This window comes from Aegilops tauschii, chromosome 5, assembly GCF_002575655.3.
Source record: "Aegilops tauschii subsp. strangulata cultivar AL8/78 chromosome 5, Aet v6.0, whole genome shotgun sequence".
Taxonomy (NCBI): Eukaryota; Viridiplantae; Streptophyta; class Magnoliopsida; order Poales; family Poaceae; genus Aegilops; species Aegilops tauschii.
The window spans coordinates 130,816,959-130,838,317 of record NC_053039.3 but is presented as its reverse complement, the minus strand read 5'-3'; the positions used below and the strand labels follow the sequence as shown (position 1 = coordinate 130,838,317).

At 47.2% G+C, this 21,359-nt stretch overlaps 1 protein-coding gene across 1 annotated transcript; it reads right to left on the bottom strand.

Annotated features, from left to right (window-relative positions):
- Positions 1-13,839: 13,839 nt before the first annotated feature.
- LOC109771109 (L-gulonolactone oxidase 2) lies at positions 13,840-20,939 on the bottom strand. Its single transcript, XM_020329814.4, has 2 exons — positions 20,322-20,939; positions 13,840-14,966 (listed from the first exon to the last, which is right to left on the bottom strand). The coding sequence occupies exons 1-2, from the start codon at positions 20,935-20,937 to the stop codon at positions 13,840-13,842; spliced, it is 1,743 nt and encodes a 580-aa protein (XP_020185403.2). The 5' UTR covers positions 20,938-20,939.
- Between the last annotated feature and the right edge of the window lie 420 nt (positions 20,940-21,359).

Genomic DNA, 21,359 nt, shown 5'->3' with positions numbered 1-21,359 from the left:
TGTGTGTGATATTGTAGATATTTTTTATTAGATGTGAAAGACGAATTTGGAGTAAAGTGGAAATGGATGGTGTTTTAAATGTGTGAGAAAATTTGTAGTACTAATACAACTGTCATGTCAAATTTTAGAAAATTTCAGGGGTCATTTGACCTTTTAAGATATTTAAGTGATTTTCTAGCCATTTAATGACCGTAATTGAAATTTAAACTACATGTACATGCAACAGCTAACCATAACGGCTTGAAAAGTCATATTTTGTGTACTTGTCTACTTTAATTCCATGTGCAGTAAATTGGAAGAAATTTTCAAACATATTGGTCTAACGGCTATGACATGATTAAGCATGGAGTGCCATGGCATTTAAATTCCAAAAAACTAAAAAAAAATTAGAAACACATGAAACCTTGGTTGATGTAATGTCATGCCGCCAAGATGACGTGCTAAAAAAAATTGGCATGTTTGACGAAAGTTTGGACACACACCCCTCACAAACCGGAGCAACTCACTAGAAGGCTCGTGGTTCCGAGAGGGAACAATGCATGTTTGATGACGAACGGAAGATAACTTCCTCTTACGGCCTTCAAAATTTTTCTACGTGTAACCTGCACTAATACAACTGTCATGTCAAATTTTGGAAATTTCAGTGGTCATCTGACCTTTTGAAGACATTTAAGTGATTTTCTAGCCATTTAATGACCGTAATTCAAATTTGAACTACATCTACATGCAATGGCTAACCATAAAGGTTTGAAAAAACATATTTGTGTACTTGTGTGCTATTTAATTCCATGTGTAGTAAATTTGAAGGAATTTTCAAACATATTGGTCTAACGGCTATGACACAATTAAGCATGGAGTGCAATGGCATTTAAATTGCAAAATATTAAAATAATATGAGAAACACATGAAACCTTGGTTGATGTAATGCCATGCCACCAAGATGATGTGGTAAATTTTTTGGCATGTTTGACGAAAGTTTGGACACACACCCCTCACAAACCGGAGCAACTCACTAGAAGGCTCGTGGTTCCGAGAAGGAATAATGCATGTTTAATGACGAACGTGAGATAGCTTTCTCTTACGGCCTTCAAATTTTTTCTACGTGTAACGTGCACTAATACAACTGTAATGTAAAAATTTGGAAAAAATTTCAAGGGTCATTTGACCTTTTAAAGACATTTAAGTAATTTTCTAGTCATTTAATGACCGGATTCAAATTTGAACTACATCTACATGCAATGGCTAATCATAACGGTTTGAAAAATCATATTTGTGTACTTGTGTGCGAGTTAATTCCATGTGCAGTAAATTAGAAGGAATTTTCAAACATATTGGTCTCACGACATGGACACATGCATATGTATGCATGGAGTGCCATGGCATTTTAATTCCAAAAATTAAAAAATGACCAGAAAAACATGAAACCTTGCTTGATTTAATGTCATGCCACAAGATGATGTGGTAAAAAAATTGACATGTTTGACGAAAGTTTGGACACACACCCCTCACAAACCGGAGCAACTCACTAGAAGGCTAGTGGTTCTGAGAGGGAACAATGCATGTTTGATGACGAACGGGAGATAGCTTCCCTTGCGGCCTTCAAATGTTTTCTACGTTTAACCTGCACTAATACAACTGTCATGTGAAAATTTCGAAAATTTCAGGGGTCATTTAACCTGTTAAAGACATTTAAGTGATTTTCTAGCCATTTAATGACCATAATTCAAATTTGGACTACATCTACATGCAACAGCTGACCATAACAGTTTGAAAAATCATATTTGTGTACTTGTGTGTTAGTTAATTCCATGTGCAGTAAATTAGAAGGAATTTTCAAACATATTGGTCTCATGGCATGGACACATGCATGGAGTATCATGGCATTTTAATTCCAAAAAAAATTAAAAAATGATCAGAAAAACATGAAATCTTGCTTGATGTAATGTCATGCCACCAAGATGATGTGGTAAAAAATTGGCCTGTTTGACGAAAGTTTGGACACACCTCCCTCACAAACCGGAGCAACTCACTAGAAGGCTCGTGGTTCCGAGAGGGAACAATGCATGTTTGATGACGAACGGGAGATAGCTTCCTCATACGGGCTTCAAATTTTTTTCTACATTTAAGGTTCACTAATACAACTGCCATGTGAAACTTTGGAAAATTTCAGGGGCCATTTGACCTTTTAAAGAAATTTAAGTGATTTTCTAGCCATTTAATGACCATAATTTAAATTTGAACTGCATCTACATGCAACGGCTAACCATAATGGTTTGAAAAATCATATTTGTGTACTTGTGTGCGAGTTAATTCCATGTGCAGTAAATTAGAAGGAATTTTCAAACATATTGGTCTCAAGGCATGGACACATGCATGGAGTGCCATGGCATTTTAATTCCAAAAAATTAAAAATGATCAGAAAAACATGAAACCTTGCTTGATGTAATGTCATGCCACCAAGATGATGTGGTAAAAAAATTGGCCTGTTTGACGAAAGTTTGGACACCCCCCCCCCCTCACAAACCGGAGCAACTCAGTAGAAGGCTCGTGGTTCCGAGAGGGAACAATGCATGTTTGGTGACGAACGGGAGATAGCTTCCTCTTACGGCCTTCATTTTTTTCTACATTTAATGTGCACTAATACAACTGTCATGTGAAAATTTGGAAAATTTCAGGGGCCATTTGACCTTTTAAAGAAATTTAAGCGATTTTCTAGCCATTTAATGACCGTAATTTAAATTTGAACTACATCTACATGCAATGGCTAACCATAACGGTTTGAAAAATCATATTTGTGTACTTGTGTGTGAGTTAATTCCATGTGCAGTAAATTAGAAGGAATTTTCAAACATATTGGTCTCAAGGCATGGACACATGCATGGAGTGCCATGACATTTTAATTCCAAAAAATTAAAAAATGATCAGAAAAACATGAAACCTTGCTTGATGTAATGTCATGCCACCAAGATGATGTGGTAAAAAAATTGGCCCGTTTGACGAAAGTTTGGACACACCTCCCTCACAAACCGGAGCAACTCACTAGAAGGCTCGTGGTTCCGAGAGGGAACAATGCATGTTTGATGACGAACGGGAGATAGCTTCCTCTTACGGCTTTCAATTTTTTTCTACATTTAACGTGCACTAATACAACTGTCATGTGAAAATTTGGAAAAATTTCAGGGGTCATTTGACCTTTTAAAGACATTTAAGTGATTTTCTAACCATTTAATGACCATAATTCAAATTTAAAAGTTTACTTTGGTGTGTGGAAATGTCCTAGTTAATAGATGATAATAGTTTATCCTAGTTAATCAGATGATCATTTATCCTAGTTAATTATGCATGTAATAGTTTACTTTGGTGTGTGGAAATGTCATGTGTGTATTAGCCACCTATGTAACTGGATGTTTGCCGCGTATTACACACATCTTATTTATGTGAAACGTTTATGTTCTTTTGGCTCAACGCAAACAGTTTATCGGAATGAACTGTATGCCCTCCATTGCACACATCTTGATCTGGTTGAACCGTTTCTGTTGCGTTGCCTAATCGAAAACAGTTCATCCGAGTGAACCGTATGTCGTATATGGCACACACCTTGATCTGGCTGACCATTTCTTTTGTGTTGCCTAATCACAAGCAGTTCATCTGAGTGAACCGTATGTTGTATATCGCACACACACCTTCATCTGGCTGCCCATTTCTTTTGTTCCTCCTCATCACAAACAGTCCATTGAACTGAACTGTATGCCCTTCATCGCACACACAACTAAAATATGAACCCGTGTTTGATGCATCTGTGATCGCAAACGTTTTGCACCTTTTTTGATGGTTTTTTACACTACCATTTGCGATTATTGCATCGCACACAGTTTCATCGAAGGGTCTCTGATCGTAGTGTCCGTGTTAGCAGCATCCTGCAGTAGTGATGGGATTACACTGCCTAACTCAAACACGTCATCTTTTGCAAATTACAAGTTTAATTGTAACACAATTCATAAATACATTTCCACTTGACAAATATGTCCTCTTCATGTGTGAATCTTGGTGTTACTTAAACTTGAACCATTAATCATGAGCTCCACCAATACTTTCTTGACTTCGCATGACTTGACCTACAACATAGTCACTTCTTTTTCTCAATGACCTTCAGAGCAGCCACAACAATTGAGTTTGTGTGCACTCTTGTTTTGTGTTCCTAATATTTGGAGTGTGTCTTCACTCTTGTTTGGTGTTCCCAATCTCTGTAGTATCCATCCAACGCCATGATACGCCAACCATAAAGTCATCCAATCTGTCAACGATGTTATATTGTCATGATGGTAGCATCTTCCATGATCTACGTGAAAGTGGACAACTTGCATATTGCCACAATAAGAATTTTGAAATCACCATCCTTGCTATTATTGACTGCATGTTTGAATTTGAAGGAATTTTTTATTGCTCTTTAGCCATCTCGATTCAAATTCACAGTTGTCTCACATTTTTTTCTAAATAGTCTTTTACATGCCCCACAGCTATAGCACATTGCCTCCTTCCGCATAGATAAATCATACTTACCATGTGTACAAATTATCACAAAATATACGACTAATTATTTTTCAAGATTTTGGCATTCAGATTTTCCAACACGTTCTCAGATTGTCCATGGTCAACACTAATCCATCTGATGCATCAAACATGATAGGTATGGTCACCAACTTGTGGCTGGCACTCACCAACATTGCTTTAGCAGTATCTGCACACTTTGTATGACCATATATCTGACCACTAGTGTCTTGGTCTGTTGATGTATCTCATGATTACCGCACACCACAACGCTATCATCGTGTCAAGTCTCTACTATCTGTCGAATCTCGTGGGTCGCTAACCCACACCACCACAACCCCCACTGCATAGAACCACCGGTCATCACCAACCTATGTCAAGTTTCACATATCCCTCAAACCGCTCGATCGAGCCCGAACAACATGTTAGACATTTTTTGCACTAAAATAGGCTTTCAATCTCTGACATCTTATGTTGTAGCATCTCCACCAGGTGAGTGAAGTGTTCCATCAGACTTCAGCTCCATCTTCAATATGACTCCATGGTGGTTGTACATGCCACTCTGTGCCCGTCAACTTGAAGCTCTCATGTGTACACCATCTTGAATCAACCTTGCGCCTTCACCATGATGAAGCGCACAAGCCCTCAGGCATGCGCCATGTGTTGCCACGCCCAGAAGTTCGTCAATCACGCTCATATGCCGTTGTCGTCAATATCACCACCGTCTTTTACTTTAACCGTCATGCATGTCGATATGCTAGACTGTCCAAGCTATCCATCCTATATGTCCGATAATAGCTGAACTTGTCTAACTGCAACCATGCATCACATCACACCATGTCAACCTAGCACATCATCATGCATTGCTCAACGTCTCTATAGAACATGATCCTTTGCTCGACGTCTCTCTAGAACATGATCCTTTTTGACACGCTCCAGGCTTTAAAATCATCTTCCATGAATTCTCATCTGTGATACTTCCATATTAGCAAGCTTGACTTTTCGCACTCGTGAAACATCTCTATTGTTCCAATACATTTTTCAGTCTTGTCTGCATGATTTTCCTACTCAATCATTTTATCTTGACTCAATCATTTCCTACTCCATTTCTAACCCTCTAATTTTTCCTTTAGTGGGAAAAGCATGATATTATCATCCTGTAGTTTAATAATAATAAATGTCATAAGAATATAAGAGTCATATAAACCAACAAAATGAGAAAAGGGTCGAAAAATGTTTGCAGTGCAATGCCCTAGATTAGAGTAAGATGTTTTTCCTCGAAAAATGTAAGTTTTCATTGAGAATGAAGGTCCTAAAAGCTGTCAGCTATGTAAATTCTTGAACTACTACTTCCACAATGATATGTTTTTCTTTGTTTGTTTTCTTCTAGGTTCGGCCAAACCCACTGGGAGTTGCCGGATCCATGGGTGACATTAGACTCTACCATTGTGGCTATTAGAAGCCGGTTTCTCCATCATAAACATGTTGCTCTTGGTTCCTTTCATTAGGTTTCTAGCCTTGGTGTTAATCAACCCTCCCCTAATATGTCTGCTAGTTAGTGCTTTAGCCCTCACCATGAATTACGGTTTCCATGGCATCACTTAAATGAGCATGAATAAAAGCACAAGAAACTATTATCCTAGTTAATTATAGAATAAAAGCACAAGAAATTCATGTGATTGGTGGAGACGAAGAGAGAGAAAAAAAGAATAAATAAACAAAGAGAAAATGTGGTCCGGGATGGGTAGTGTCCTACGTGGCGGACTGACCGGGCGCGTCCGCGAGCCCTCATATCTGTGACGCCCCTGATTCAATCGTACACTAATCATGCACGCAAACGTGTACTATCAAGATCAGGGACTCATGGGAAGATATCACAACACAACTCTAAAAACATAAATAAGTCATACAAGCATCGTATTACAAGCCAGGGGCTTCGAGGGCTCGAATGCAAGTGCTCGATCATAGACGAGTCAGCGGAAGCAACAATATCTGAGTACAGGCATAAGTTAAACAAGTTGCCATAAGATGGCTAGCACAAACTGGGATACAGATCGAAAGAGGCGCAGGCCTCCTGCTTGGGATCCTCCTAAACTACTCCTGGTCGTCGTCAGCGGCCTGCACGTAGTAGTAGGCACCTCCGGTGTAGGAGGAGTCGTCGTCGACGGCGGCGTCTGGCTCCTGGGCTCCAGCATCTGGTTGCGACAACCAGGAAGAAAGGAAAGGGGGGAAAGAGGGAGAAAAGCAACTGTGAGTACTCATCCAAAGTACTCGCAAGCAAGGATCTACAGTATATATGCATGGGTATCTGTGTAAATGGGCAATATCGGTGGACTGAACTGCAGAATGCCAGAATAAGTGGGGGATAGCTAATCCTATCGAAGAGTACACTTCTGGCAGCCTCCATCTTGCAGCATGTAGAAGAGAGTAGATGGTAAGTTCACCAAGTATCATCGCATAACATAAACCTACCCGGCGATCCTCTCCTTGTCGCCCTGTGTGAGAGCGATCACCGGGTTATATCTGGCACTTAGAAGGGTGTGTTTTATTACGTATCCGGTTCTAGTTGTCATAAGGTCAAGGTACAACTCTGGGTCGCCTGTTACCGTGGACACGGCTATTCGAATAGATCAACTTCCCTGCAGGGGTGCACCACATTACCCGACACGCTCGATCCCTCTGGCCGGGCACACTTTCCTGGGTCATCTCCGGCCTCCGGACATCAACATGCCGCAGCCCCACCTAGGCTCAACAGAGAGGTCAGCACGCCGGTCTAAATCCTAAGCGCACAGGGGTCTGGGCCCATAGCCCATTGCACACCTGCACGTTGCGTACGCGGTCGAAAGCAAACCTAGTCCCCTTAATACAAGTGCAGGCTTACGGTCCAATCCGGCGCGCGCCGCTCAGTCGCTGACGTCAAAAAGAGCTTCGGCTGATACCACGACGCCGGTTGCCCATATCTTGTCCCACGTGGCGGTTAGTGCGTATAAGGTCAACGACCCAACTCAGATCAAATACCAAGATCTCGTTAAGCGTGTTATTATGAAGTAACCACGGACGCCGACCAGGGCCAGGCCCACCTCTCACCTAGGTAGTCTCAACCTGCCATGTCGCTCCGCCACAAAGATCCACCCAGAGGGCCGTCGGGACAAAGGTCCTTTCAGCCCCCAATCCATGAATCACTCGCAGGTACTCTACGAGCCGACCCAACTTTAGTCACCACATGTATCATATATTATGTATATAAGTATATACCCGTGATCACGACCCGATAGTATAGCATGGCAGACGGACAAGAATGTAGGGCCACTGATGGAATACTAGCATCCTATACTAAGCATTTAGGATTGCAGGTAAGGATAACAACTGTAGCAACAATGACAGGCTATGCAGCAGAATAGGATTAATCGAAAGCAGTAACATGCTACACTACTCTAATCCAAGCAGTAGAGAGAAGGAATATGCGATATCTGGTGATCAAGTGGGGGGCTTGCCTGAAAGCTCAGCCGAGAAGGAGGGGTCGTCAACACCGTAGTCGTACTGGGTAGCAGCGGCGTCGGTCTCGGTGTCTAGCGAGAGAAGAGGGGGAAGAAATAATAAATATAAAAGCAAACATATGCATGACGATGCATGACATGACAATGAACGGTGCTAGGTGTGCCCTAACGCGGTAGTAGGTGATACCGGCGAAGGGGGGGGAACATCCGGGAAAGTATTCCCGGTGTTTCGCGTTTTCGGACAGATGAACCGGAGGGGGAAAGTTGCGTGTTTGCTATGCTAGGGATGTGTAGCGGACGAACGGGCTGCGTATCCAGAATCGTCTCGTCGTTCTGAGTAACTTTCATGTACAAAGTTTTTCCATCCGAGCTACGGTTTATTTTATATTAATTTTAAAAGATTTAATCATTTTTAGAATTTATTTAATTACTTTAATTCAACATTATCCAGAATAGTGTATGCTGATGTCATGACGTCAGCAGTCAACAGGGCGTTGACTGGGTCAAACTGACATGTGGGCCCCAGCTGTCATTGACTGTTTAGGTTAATTAAACAGGATTAATTAAGTTAATTAATTTATTTAATTAATTAAATTTATTATTATTATTTTTTTAATCTTTTTTTGTTTTCGTTTTCAGGGGCGGGCCCCACTGTCATTTGCCCAGGGGGCTAACGGGTGTTGGGCGCTGGCGAAACGAGGCAGAGCCCGGGGGTGTGGGCGTAACCCGCCCAGGCGACGCGGCATAGCCGGGCGCGAGCGTCGGCGGCCAGGGGCCGCACGAGCGCCGGCCGGAACAGGGCCGCGGGGACCGGAGCCATGGGCGTGCGTGCGCCAGCGAGCGACAGCGCGGCGCAGGCGGGTGGGGCGGACGGGCGAGGCGTGGTGAGGCGGAACCAGGGCGGCGGGGCGCTAGGCAGTGAGGGCGAGCGGAAACGGTGGCCTGCGGCGGAGGCAGGTGACGCGAGGGGCCAGCAGCGGGCGGTGCTGGTGGAGGGCAGTGCCGGCGTAGGGCGGCGCGCACGTGGCAGGCGAGCGGGGCGGCGCCGGCGAGCGTTGGCGGACGGAGGCGGGCGCGCAGCGGCGGCTGCAGCAGTTCGCAGCAGTAGCAGTGCAGAGCGGCTGCGGGGCGCACGAGGGAGGTGTGAGGGTGGCCAGGGCACGACTGGCCGCATCGAACAAGCGCGGTGCGCGGCGGCAGCAACAGGAAGTAGCAGTAGTGGCTTGCAACAGCAGCAGAGCAGCAGGTGAGCGCGACGCATGCGGGCGCGGGCGAGGGCTCGCGGTGAGCGCGGTCGAAGGGCGTCGGTGCGCGGCCAGGGGGTGCTGCATGGACGGTGGCGTACAACGAGCAGGGAGAGGGGGAAGGGGGGAGCGCGCTCACGGGGGGTGTAGGATTGGAGGCAGCGGGGCGTGAGGAGGAGGACGGAGACGGCGCGCGACAGGGAGGCAGTCCGGCGACGGCGAGGTCTTCGGGCGACGGTGGTGACGCACAGCGACGATGTTGGTGAAGGAGGCGTCGGGCTTGTTGCCCCTTCCCGATCCAGATTGGGTCGGGGAAGAGGAGCGAGAGGGGAGGCGAGCCGGAGACGGGTGGCGGGGAGGAGGCCTGGCGACGCCGGCGGGCGGTCCGGCAGCGGTGACGGGGTCGATGGGGACGATCCCCTCCTCGATCCAGATGGGATCGAGAGGTGGGGGCTGGCGAGGGGGGGTGGGGAAAGCGGGACGACCGAGCTAGGGTTCGGTAGGGAGACAGGGGGTTAAAGGGAAGTGGGGGTTGGGCTGGTCTGGGACGGTGGGCTGGTCGGCTGGGCCGTTTGGCCCAGTTGGCCAGGGGGTCTCTCTCTCGTTTGTTTTTTTCTTTTCTTTTCTTATTTATCTATTTTTTGTTTTTATTTCACTTTCTTTTTAGTTTAGTTTTTACTCAATATTAAAATGATCCCTAAATTAGTAATACTACAAAACCCACTGACACAAAAGGTTTTACCCCAAAACAGTTTACTTTAGTATTCTGTTAAGTATAAAAGCATTTAAATATTGATTTTTGGTACTGCTTTATTCACCTTTGAGTATTTAAACATTTTATAAAAGTGGGGTTACTTCACCACAATTACCTATGCATTATTTGGCATAACCCGAACATTTTAGTTTTGATATTTGAAAACTTTTGTTGTTTGTCTTGATTTTGAATTTTGAATTCGAACGGGATTGAATCATCGGGAGATTAACAACAGTGATCGCGGTGATGTGGCATCATTAGTAGAGAAGTTACTGTAGCTTAATTATCCGGGCATCACAATATCCTCCCTACATTTGTCCTCAACATGAGGGTTCGCGGATAGTCTGAATGTATAGGGATGATATGAGGGGTCTGGTTGGGTCACATTTTCCCTTCTCTCTCCTGTCCGATCATCGACCGGTCGTGTCCGTGGACGTTTGAGAGGGATTTGAGGAGCCCGGCTATAGATTCTCTAACATTTTGCCATATGGTATGGTGCTCCTGTAAATTTTTTACATGGCAGTGTGCAGTTTTCGTAACCTACATTCTTCTTTATTTATATTCATCAGATATTTCTTTCTGGCTTATTTTCCTTTGCTCCAAATCTTCTTGTTAGGTTTTGACGCTCTTAAGAGTAATTCGAAAGGTATTCCTTATTATGTTTTTAAGGACCTCACCATGTTTGATTCATTTGAGAATTTATTGGTTTTATTTTATCGTAAATCACTCCAATGCATACTTACAGTCAACTTATTTGATTTAGTGATAATATTTTTTCTCGAAAGCGCATGAGTGTGCGCACTATATATTAAAGAAGGAAAAAGGGTGAGAGCCCCTCCACGTTGGGTGTTACACAATGTTACATTACATGAGACCCAACTCCACCACAAAGGAAAACTACACTTCTCTCTCATACTCTCCCACGTAGCCACATCCCTAAAAAGAGCTTACATGTCTCCCTTGATAAGTCCCGCTGCCTTCCAAGCCCGACCTTCCCTCTCAATGGTTTGTAACAAGACTCGCAAGGATGGTGTGGCACCATAAAAACGATGGCATTCCGATGCTTCCATAGCTCCCATAAGACAAGGAGGATGATCGTACTCATTCTCTTCATGCTCTGGCTTGTGCCGTTCTTCTCTGCACACCACTCCACCAATGTTGTTTCGCTTGTCGGCACCCAACCCGGCTTGTCCAAACCTCCCTTGCCATGACGCAGTTCAACAGAATATGCCTAATGGTCTCCTCGTGCTGGGCGTAGAAAGAGCAAGCGTCATGGTGATCAAGGCCATGGCGAGCCAGCCGGTCCGCCGTCCAGCATCTACCTTGGACTGCAAGCCAGGTGAAGAATCGACAGTGTAGCGGAGCCCTGGATGACCACGTGAAGACAATAGTCGACGAGATTTCACGGCCCCAAAAATTAGCCTGATAGGCAGATCTGCATGAGTATGTACCGTCCGGTTCCCAGGCCCAGCTAATCTTATCGTTGGCCTCCGGTATCAGAGTCACCCGAGTGACATGTGCCCATAGCTGCAGGTATTTCTGCAATGCCTCTGTAGAAAGTTCAGAGCCGACATCCCTAGCCCATCGAGTGGATGTCAGGGCCTGCTGCACCGTCCTAGAGCGCCTGACAATTCGGCTTACAGACGCGTAAACATGTGGTGCGATCTCCTGCAACCGGAAGCCACCGAGCCACCGGTCTTCCCAGAACAGGGTGTGCATTCCGTTCTCGACGGTGGAGCACATGACCACCGCACAGAGCGCCCTTGCTTTCTCCGGGACTTGGATGTCGATTTCTGCCCATGGCCTAGAGGCATCAGTTCGCTGCAGCCATGGCCATCGTGCTTGCATAGCGATGTTGAGACAACTTAGGTTCGGAACACCCAAGCCCCCTGCCCACTTTGGCGTGCATAGCTTGTCCCACCGCCCATGTATTGTCCCCCATTGGCCATGTCCTTGGCGCACCACAAGAAGCATCTGCAGATTTTGGTCATGGCCGAGATCACTTTCTGTGGAATGTCGAGGGCCATCATCGCGTGGATCGGGATATCACAGAGTACAGATTTGACAAGCAGTAGTCGGCCACTTTTTGGCATGCTGGCCGCTCGCCATTTTGGAAGCCTCTTTGCAAGGCAGTCCATGATGCTCATAAGCTGGGCTGCCATCTGTTTTCTGATCGTGAGGGGTAGACCAAGATACTTGCACGGGTATGAACCGATCGGACATCCAAGTGTGGCAACCACCCGCTGCATGGAATGCTCGTCGCACCTGATTGGCAGTGCCTCACTCTTTGAGGGGTTGACTCGTAGCCCTGTCGCATAGCCGAAGAGGTCCAGGATGAAGGAGGTGGCTTGAATATCCAGATTGTTGGGCTTGATAAACAGCATGATGTCGTTCGCGAACATAGATATGTGGTGCCTGAGGCCGGTCCCCGCAAGCAGCGTCAGAATTCCCCTAGACGAGGCGAGCTCCACCATTTTGTGCAATGGTTCCATGACTAGGATGAACAACATCGGGATAGTGGGCCTCCCTGGCGTATCCACAGCAGTTGTATATGGGTCGGCCCGGCAGTCCGTTCACCAAGATCCTCGTGGAGGAGCTTCCCAGAAGGCCGCAGACCCATTCCATCCATCTTGTGCCAAACCCCATCGCACGAAGAATTTCCATGAGGAAGTACCAGTTTACTGTGTCGAAGGCCTTTGTGAAGGCCCAGTTTACTGTGTTGAAGGCCATCGCACGAAGAATTTCCACGAGGAAGGTCCATAGCACGATTTAGTGATGATTAGATTTAGGGGGGGGAGGGGGTATGATTACGACCAATTAACTGATTCGCTGTAATTTCCATTTTGTAACTATGGATATCTGAACAACATATGCTTTTTTGGGAAGGAGCACCATTCCAACTACGGCTGTATGCTCTTCTCATACCCTTCTTATTTTGGAAATTGTGTGCAGTTCGTGATTCTTTGTTTTGCTGGACAGTTTGATTGTCATGTATGTTAAAATTATTTGACTGTCTTGGGACTCAAATGGCAACGATTTTATTTTGCCTCAAAATGTAAATGATATGGCCATTGTTTGAGGAATAAAGTTTTGATGACAAAAATAAATAAATTATTTAACTGTCCAATTCTCTTCTTTTCGATAAATTTCAAATCAACGGACCTTGACATCTCTTACTCTGATGTATCTTCCATTTGTATCTGCGCAGGGGCATCTCACTTTCTTGTTGCATGTTGATTTGTGAGGCAAATTCCTTACTCATTGCCACAATTTCATCTATAGCATATACAAAATGCATCTTTATGTTCCACAAGGAATATCATTCTTATGGTATCTTTATCTTCCACTTCCGGTCATGTTTTAGACCATCAATTTTAGGGTTGACGTGAATATCAAATGCAAATGGAGTCCAGAAATTTATGTGTGTTTCCGTATCTTCTAAAATTCAAAGCTCCCTAGGAATGGTGGCACTCCATCGGGACTTTGGGGTCACTAGTATGCCCATCTAGAAGGGAATCAATCATTATTTGTGTCGCGTTTGGGTCAACTCCCAAGTGAACATGGCACACATATGTTGTTTTCTGTGTTAAAAATAAGAACAGCACAACCACACATATAAGAACTTAGTCCACCTCACACATAACATACTCCTTCCACTTTCATCAGATAAAAGTGAAGCAAAAACAAATCATTGATGTAATTAAAAGCCAGTTCAACTCAAGTGAAACAAAAATAGTAATGAAGCAACTGACAGACTGCATAAAAAAGGCTTAACGTGGCAAAGCGCACGTCACCTCTAATAATCCGTGATGAACGAGCAGACTCGAGCCTTCTTGTACACCTTCCCTGGCTTGCATAAGTAGCCCTGCTCCGGAGCACAATGCAAGTCACTGGAGCATACACAGAGTCCTTCGATGGCGCAACTCTTTTTGATGACGTTGGGAGTTCCATTGATACCAAGTACTTGGTCAGTCCACTCATTGGAGAAGAGCCCATCGGGGTCGTACTTATTTTTCACTTTAAGGAACTTATGAGCTTTCGGGTACTTTGTGATGGCACCATAGAAGGCGAAGTTCCAGTTCTTTCCCCAATGCGGGAGGCCGCCGTACTTGCGCAGTGCCATTTGCTCGATCTCGTCCACCACGTCGGCGTGCACACGCGGCATGCCGTTTGTATGGCTCCGGTAGTAGACGATATCGAAGTCGACCGAGTCCTCCTTTTTACCAAGGTAAGCCGATGACGCCTTGACGTACCGCATGACCACGCCCACCTTGGAGTCGAGGGCAGCACAAAACATGTCCGGGTTGCGGTCGCGGAGACGTTGCATGTCAACGACGAATGCCCGTGCCTTGGAGACTGCGACACTGAAGCCGGAGTTGTAGTAGAAGGAGCCTCGGATGCGTGGGTCCCATGCGCAGGAGGTGAGGAGGCCATCCTCTGGGCTACTGAGGCATGTGCCAGACGCCTGGATGCGGTGTTGGTACCCCACCACCGGGTATCTTGTGAAAGAGACGCCGTCGTTCGTGAAACCATAGGACCGTTGCTCGAAGGCGGCCGCTTGCTGCTGCGCCGCCGTGCATCGGGCGGTGTCAGTGCCGTTCTCCTGCAGGCGCTCCTCGGCGACTCTTGCGTCGACGAGCCTGCGGGTGGGACTGGCGCGAAAAAGGAGCAAGTCATTGAGGCCATTGCCTGGGGTCGAGACGTCGACGCGGTCGTCTTGGCGGTAGATCACCATGCGCTGATACGGCAGCCACGTCATGTCGCCAAACTCGTGGAGGTGGCCCCACACAGCCACCTTCTCCGCCATGTCTGAGTCGTCGCGCTGCACCATCGTCACCGACCGCTTGAACAACGGCTGCATGGTCAGAGTTACCTGAGAGACGACGCCGGGAACCCCAAGGGAGACCTTCGCGGCATCCAGGTCTGGGTGTTAACACTGGGCCTAGTACCACTACCGACGAGACCGGTGTACGCTTCATCACCAAGGAGGGCCGGCCCAGCAAGAGAGCCCATCATCCTTCCACTCTCTACGCGGACGGCAACTGGGTGTAATCCTATATTAGTCTATCCTGTCGTTGTGTTGGGTGGCGAATTGGTAAACGACAGAGGCCGTCGGCTTGTAAATCCTTCAGTTGAGTTAGCTCGTTGTAATACAGAGACACGTTTCCTGCAATTCGAATCTTGCCATGGCTTCCTTCCCAAATTCCCTAGTCTGAACCTAACAATTGGTATCAGAGCCAAAAATTCCCCACCACCCTTCCAATCTCGAGCTGGAGCCCGTCCATGAAACGCGTCTGGCGGCGGCGGCGGCGCGCCGACGGCACGAGCTCATGGAGAATCTCACTCCGGAGGGCAAGGCCATCTACGAGACGGTGTCCCAGGCGAGCGAGGCCGCCCATGCTCGCCACCAGAAGGAGCTCGACGCGCTGATTGTGGCGGCGGTGGGCAGCGCGGTCGAGGCGGCGGTGGCGCGTTCGGTGGGCGCGACGGTCGACAAGGCGGTGGACGCGGCAGTGAGCACCATCGTCAACGACATGCAGGCGTACACAGACGGCGCCGAGGCGGAATTGCTCAAGCAAATCCACGAGCTCCGCAATTCCAAGGGATTTACCTCGCGGGGCGGCGACCAGGAAGTTTTCGATCGGTCGCCCAAGGGCGCGACGAATCCAGCGCTAGTGGGGCAGCGTCCGACGTCGACGACGCGGGGAGCAGGATTCGGTACGGCCGCGCCATACGTCCCTCTTCCGGCCCGGGTAGTCGCTGAGGTATCTCGTCCCAGCTCGTCCTTCTCCAGTTTACTGCACCGCGAGAAGAGGAGCAGCTCATACTCGTCATCAGGGCATGGCAAGCCTCCCTCTGTTGATTTTCCTCGATTTGATGGCGAGAACCCAAAATTGTGGCAAACCAGGTGTGTGGATTACTTTGAGATGTTCGATACAGACCCTGATCTATGGATTGCTGTCGCGTCTATGCAGTTTGAAGGAGCAGCAGCTCGCTGGCTCTCATCTGTTCAGCATAAATTTGTGCGATCTTCGTGGGAAGAGTTCTGTGCAGCTGTGCTTAGCCGTTTTGGACGGAACCAACATCAGTCCTTGGTCCGTAAACTGTATCGCCTTCGTCAGACCGGATCAGTGGAAGATTATGTTAGTCAGTTTTCTGAACTTATGGACCAGTTGACTGCTTATGAACCAGAGCCAGATATGCTGCACTATACAACCCGTTCCATGGATGGTTTGAAGCCAAGTGTGCGTATGACAGTAGCGGTGCAGCGACCTACTGATCTCGACACTGCTTATTCTATTGCTGCTGTTCATGAAGAGATGGGTGAAATAGAAGTGGACTGGAGTACAGAGAAGCGTCGTTCTAATTCATCATCTGCATATTATCGTGCTGATAAACTGCAGGTTGCCAAGCCCATGGAGGAACCTAAGCTGCTGGACAAGACTAAGGGTCATGTTGTTGACGATAAGCTTGCAACTCTCAAAGCTTATCGTCGAGCTAAAGGGTTATGTTTCATCTGTGGGGAACGCTGGGGAAGAGATCATAAGTGTAACACGACAGTTCAGCTGCATGTAGTGCAAGAAATGTTGGAATTCTGTGCCTTAGATAGCATGGATTCGGATGATAGTGATATGGATTTAATGGTACTGTCAGCTGAAGCACAACAAGTTCAAGGGGGTACTAATGCTATCAGATTAGAGTGCCAATTGGGTGGTCATGCAGTGGTGCTTCTGGTGGATTCAGGTAGTTCTCATTCTTTCATCAGTGCTCGGTTGGCTGCTCACATTACAGGCCAGCAATTACTGCCTTCACAACAAACTGTCAGGATTGCTGGTGGAGGTACACTTCCTTGTACTCACATCATTCCTGCTTGTGCCTGGTCTGCTGCTGGTCATGAGTTCAAGTGTGGCTTTAAGGTGTTACCTCTGCAACATCATGATGGAATTGTGGGAATGGATTGGCTGTCCTCCTTGGGTACTATGCAAGTTAATTGGTTAGAGAGGTGGCTAGCCTTTGATCATCACGGCCGTCCGGTGTTCTTACAAGGCTGTCCTCCAGAAACTTTTAGTTGCACTGTGGTGGAGCTCCATTTAGTTCAGCCAGAGAACTTCAAAGAGGATGTCGTAGCCCTTCCGGCACAATTCCAGGAACTATTAGATCAGTACACTGCAGTCTTCGAACCACCAACTGGACTTCCCCCTCGGCGCAGTTGTGATCATAGAATACCGTTGATGGAAGGGGCTAGACCTGTGAACATTCGACCCTACCGGTATTCACCAGAGCTAAAGAGTGAAATTGAAAAACAAGTCCAGGAGATGTTGCAAACTGGGGTCATCGTTCCTAGCTCCAGCCCGTTTGCCTCACCTATTATTATGGTCAAGAAAAAAGACGGCTCGTGGCGGTTGTGTGTGGATTATCGTCATCTTAATTTGTTGACACTCAAGTCCAAATACCCGCTACCAGTGATCGATGAGCTTTTGGATGAGCTCACTGGAGCGTCCTGGTTTTCGAAGCTGGATCTTCGTGCCGGATATCATCAGATCAGGCTTGCGCTGGGTGAGGAGTATAAGGCAGCTTTTCACACACACAACGGGCACTATGAATTTACAGTCTTGGCATTTGGACTAACTGGAGGGCCATATACATTCCAATCTGTTATGAATGATGATTTAGCTCCAGTGCTTCGTGAACCAAGTAAATGTGCTGTGGTGTTCTTCGATGATATCCTAGTATTTAGTATTACATTGGAGGACCACTTGCGCCATTTGAAGCAAGTGTTGGACCTATTGCAGGAGCACCAATGGAAAATCAAAGGGTCTAAATGTGCGTTTGCACAACGCAGCATTTCTTATCTGGGCTTTGTGGTGTCTGAGGAAGGCGTAGCTACTGACCCTGCTAAGATTGAGGTGGTAGTCAACTGGCCTGTACCTGCTAATTTGAAGGAACTTCGTGGTTTTTTGGGGCTATCTGGCTACTACCGGAAGTTTGTTCGCCACTATGGTATGATCAGCCAGCCATTGACTCATCTCCTGCGTAAAAATATTCCATTTGTGTGGTCTTCTGAAGCTCAGTCAGCATTTGATCAACTGAAGCGAGCCCTCACAACAGCACCTGTACTGTCACTCCCTAATTTTCAGAAACAGTTCGTAATTGAGACTGATGCTTGTGATACCGGAGTGGGTGCAGTACTACTTCAGGATGGCCACCCTCTTGCATTTGTGAGCAAAGGATTGGGCCCCAGAACCAAGGGTCTGTCTACATATGAAAAAGAGTATATGGCCGTGCTTCTTGCAGTGGAACGATGGAGAACTTATTTACAACATGTTGAATTCCTAATACTTACTGACCATAGCAGTTTAGCACACTTGGAAGACCAGAGGTTACACACTATTTGGCAGCAGAAAGTGTTCACAAAATTGCTTGGACTCCAATTCAAGATCAGGTACAAAAAAGGCATTGACAACCGTGCTGCGGATGCATTATCTCGCAGACCACACTTAGGGGAGGACCTTCTTGCTATATCTTCGCACCAGCCAGCTTGGATACAGGAAATATTGGATGTGTATCAGGATAGTGCTGGAGCAAGTGAACTTTTGGTCAAATTGGCAGTACAGCAGTCTGGAAATGATCCATTTTCTCTTCGAGATGGTCTGATCCGTTACAAAGGTCGATTATGGCTTCCTCCTGATGTGGATCTGATTCCTAAATTACTTGATGCATTTCATACAAGTCCGATTGGGGGCCACTCGGGTATTCCTGTCACCTTGCGCAGATTGAAGCAGCTGTTCTACTGGAAGCACATGAAAGCTCGAGTGAAGCAATATGTTCAGGAGTGCTTAATTTGTCAGTGCGCGAAACCGGATCGTAACAAGTACCCAGGCCTCCTCGAACCCTTGCCGGTGCCTCGTAAGTTTTGGCAGATGCTCATGATGGATTTTCTTGAAGGTTTGCCTCGTTCTGGCCGTTTCAACTGTGTCCTCGTCGTTGTTGACAAGCTGTCGAGATATAGTCATTTTATTGGTCTCCAACATCCCTTTACTGTGTCCACAGTGACGGCAACCTTCATGGACAATATACACAAACTGCATGGGATGCCAGAGTCCATTGTCACTGACCGTGATCGGATTTTTACTAGCAGGTTTTGGAAAGAAATGGCAGCACTCACTGGTACAAAATTGCGTATGAGTTCTTCCCATCATCCCCAAACCGATGGTCAATCTGAGCGAGTCAACCAATGTTTGGAGGCTTATCTACGCTGTTTTACTCATGCTTGCCCGCTGAAGTGGGCCCAATGGTTGTCACTTGTTGAGTACTGGTACAACACGAGTCCTCACTCTGCCTTGCAAGGGAAGTCGCCATTCGAGGTCCTATACGGACAGTCTCCCAGAACTTTTGGATTATCTGCAGATGACACTTGTTCCATTCCTGACCTGGAGACATGGCTTCGTGATCGTGATCTTATGATGAGATTACTTCAGCAACACTTGGAGCGTGTCAGAACTCGAATGAAACACCAGGCAGATAAGAAACGTTCTGACAGAGTATTTGCTGTGGGTGATTCTGTTTTTCTCAAGTTGCAGCCATACATTCAGTCCTCTGTGGCCCCACGTGCTCATCACAAATTGTTGTTCAAATACTATGGCCCTTATCAAGTGCTGGAACGAGTAGGTGCATCAGCCTATCGTCTTGCGCTTCCACCGGCAAGCAAGATCCACCCAGTTCTGCACGTATCTCAACTGAAGTTAGCGCTGGGACCTAATTGTCACGTACAATCTGAATTGCCTCCTCCTGATGCTCAGTTTGCTGTGCCTATGAGAGTTCTGCAGCGCCGGTTGCGCCGCCGGGGTGATGCTGCTGTGCCACAAGGCTTGATACAATGGTCTGATCAACCGGATTCTTTGGCGACATGGGAAGATTTAGAAGAACTCAAGCAGCGTTTTCCGCGGGCTCCAGCTTGGGGACAAGCTGGACTTCAAGGAAAGGGGAGTGTTAACACTGGGCCTAGTACCACTACCGACGAGACCGGTGTACGCTTCATCACCAAGGAGGGCCGGCCCAGCAAGAGAGCCCATCATCCTTCCACTCGCTACGCGGACGGCAACTGGGTGTAATCCTATATTAGTCTATCCTGTCGTTGTGTTGGGTGGCGAATTGGTAAACGGCAGAGGCCGTCGGCTTGTAAATCCTTCAGTTGAGTTAGCTCGTTGTAATACAGAGACACGTTTCCTGCAATTCAAATCTCGCCATGGCTTCCTTCCCAGATTCCCTAGTCTGAACCTAACACTGGGTGATCGGAACCTAGCTCCCTCACTACGGCGAACCCCTGGCTCGCCGGCGCCGGAGTTACGATCCTCAGCCCGACCACGTACTCGAGCACGGCGCCTCCCTTTCCCCACAGCGAGCTCCCGTGCGCTCCCGTCGCCAACATGCCCCCGATGGTCAGGCCGTACCAGTACGGTGAGTGAGGCAGGGACAGCCCCGCCGCGGCAGCGGCCTCGATCAGGTCCCGAAGGAGCATGCCGCTCTCCACCGTCATGAGCCGTTTCGCGACGTCGATGCACACCGTCCGGTTGAGCCGCGCCGTGCTTATGAGTGTACCTTCGTCGCCGCCGGGGCACGCCAGCTTGGGAATGCTGTGTGAGTGCTTGGTGGCCACCTTCACCTTCTGTTTTGTGGACACCACGGCTGCCACGGCCGCGAACAGCTCCTGCTCGGTCCCCGGGTAGGTGACCTTGGCCGCGCGGCAGATGGTGCGGTCCGTGAAGGAGCCGTACGTGTTGGCGATGGTGCAGTTGGACGTGCCATGCGTGCAGATCACCGGGTCCGGCGGAGGGCTGCAGCCGGCGAGCTGGACGAGGACTCCAAGGGAGAGAAGCACCAGCAAGCTTTCCATTGCTCTTGTTTGGCCATGTGACATTGACATTGTTTTGTCTTGACTGGTTGTAGCTAATAGAGACAAGCTAGGCGTTAAATAGAAGGTCTCGGCATGGCGCACAGCTTGGGGGGGAAATCCTATTCGACCCGGTCATATTTGTGTAGGCATGCACGTTGGAGTCTGACTTCATCGAGTATCTGATCTGCCTATCTGTCATATAAAATTTGCACGTTTTCGTGTGAGTGAGTTCAACAAGTTAACCGACAGATCTAGAAGCTAGCTAGCAAGTTCATGCGTGGACTAATGACACGAAAGAATAGACCATAGATGGAGGCCCTGAAGTTGCAACACCATTAATCTTGAGGGAACAGCATGGACAACAGTTTCTATCAAGCAAAATAGCAAAGGAAAACACATTCTAGTTTTAGCACAATGCCTGT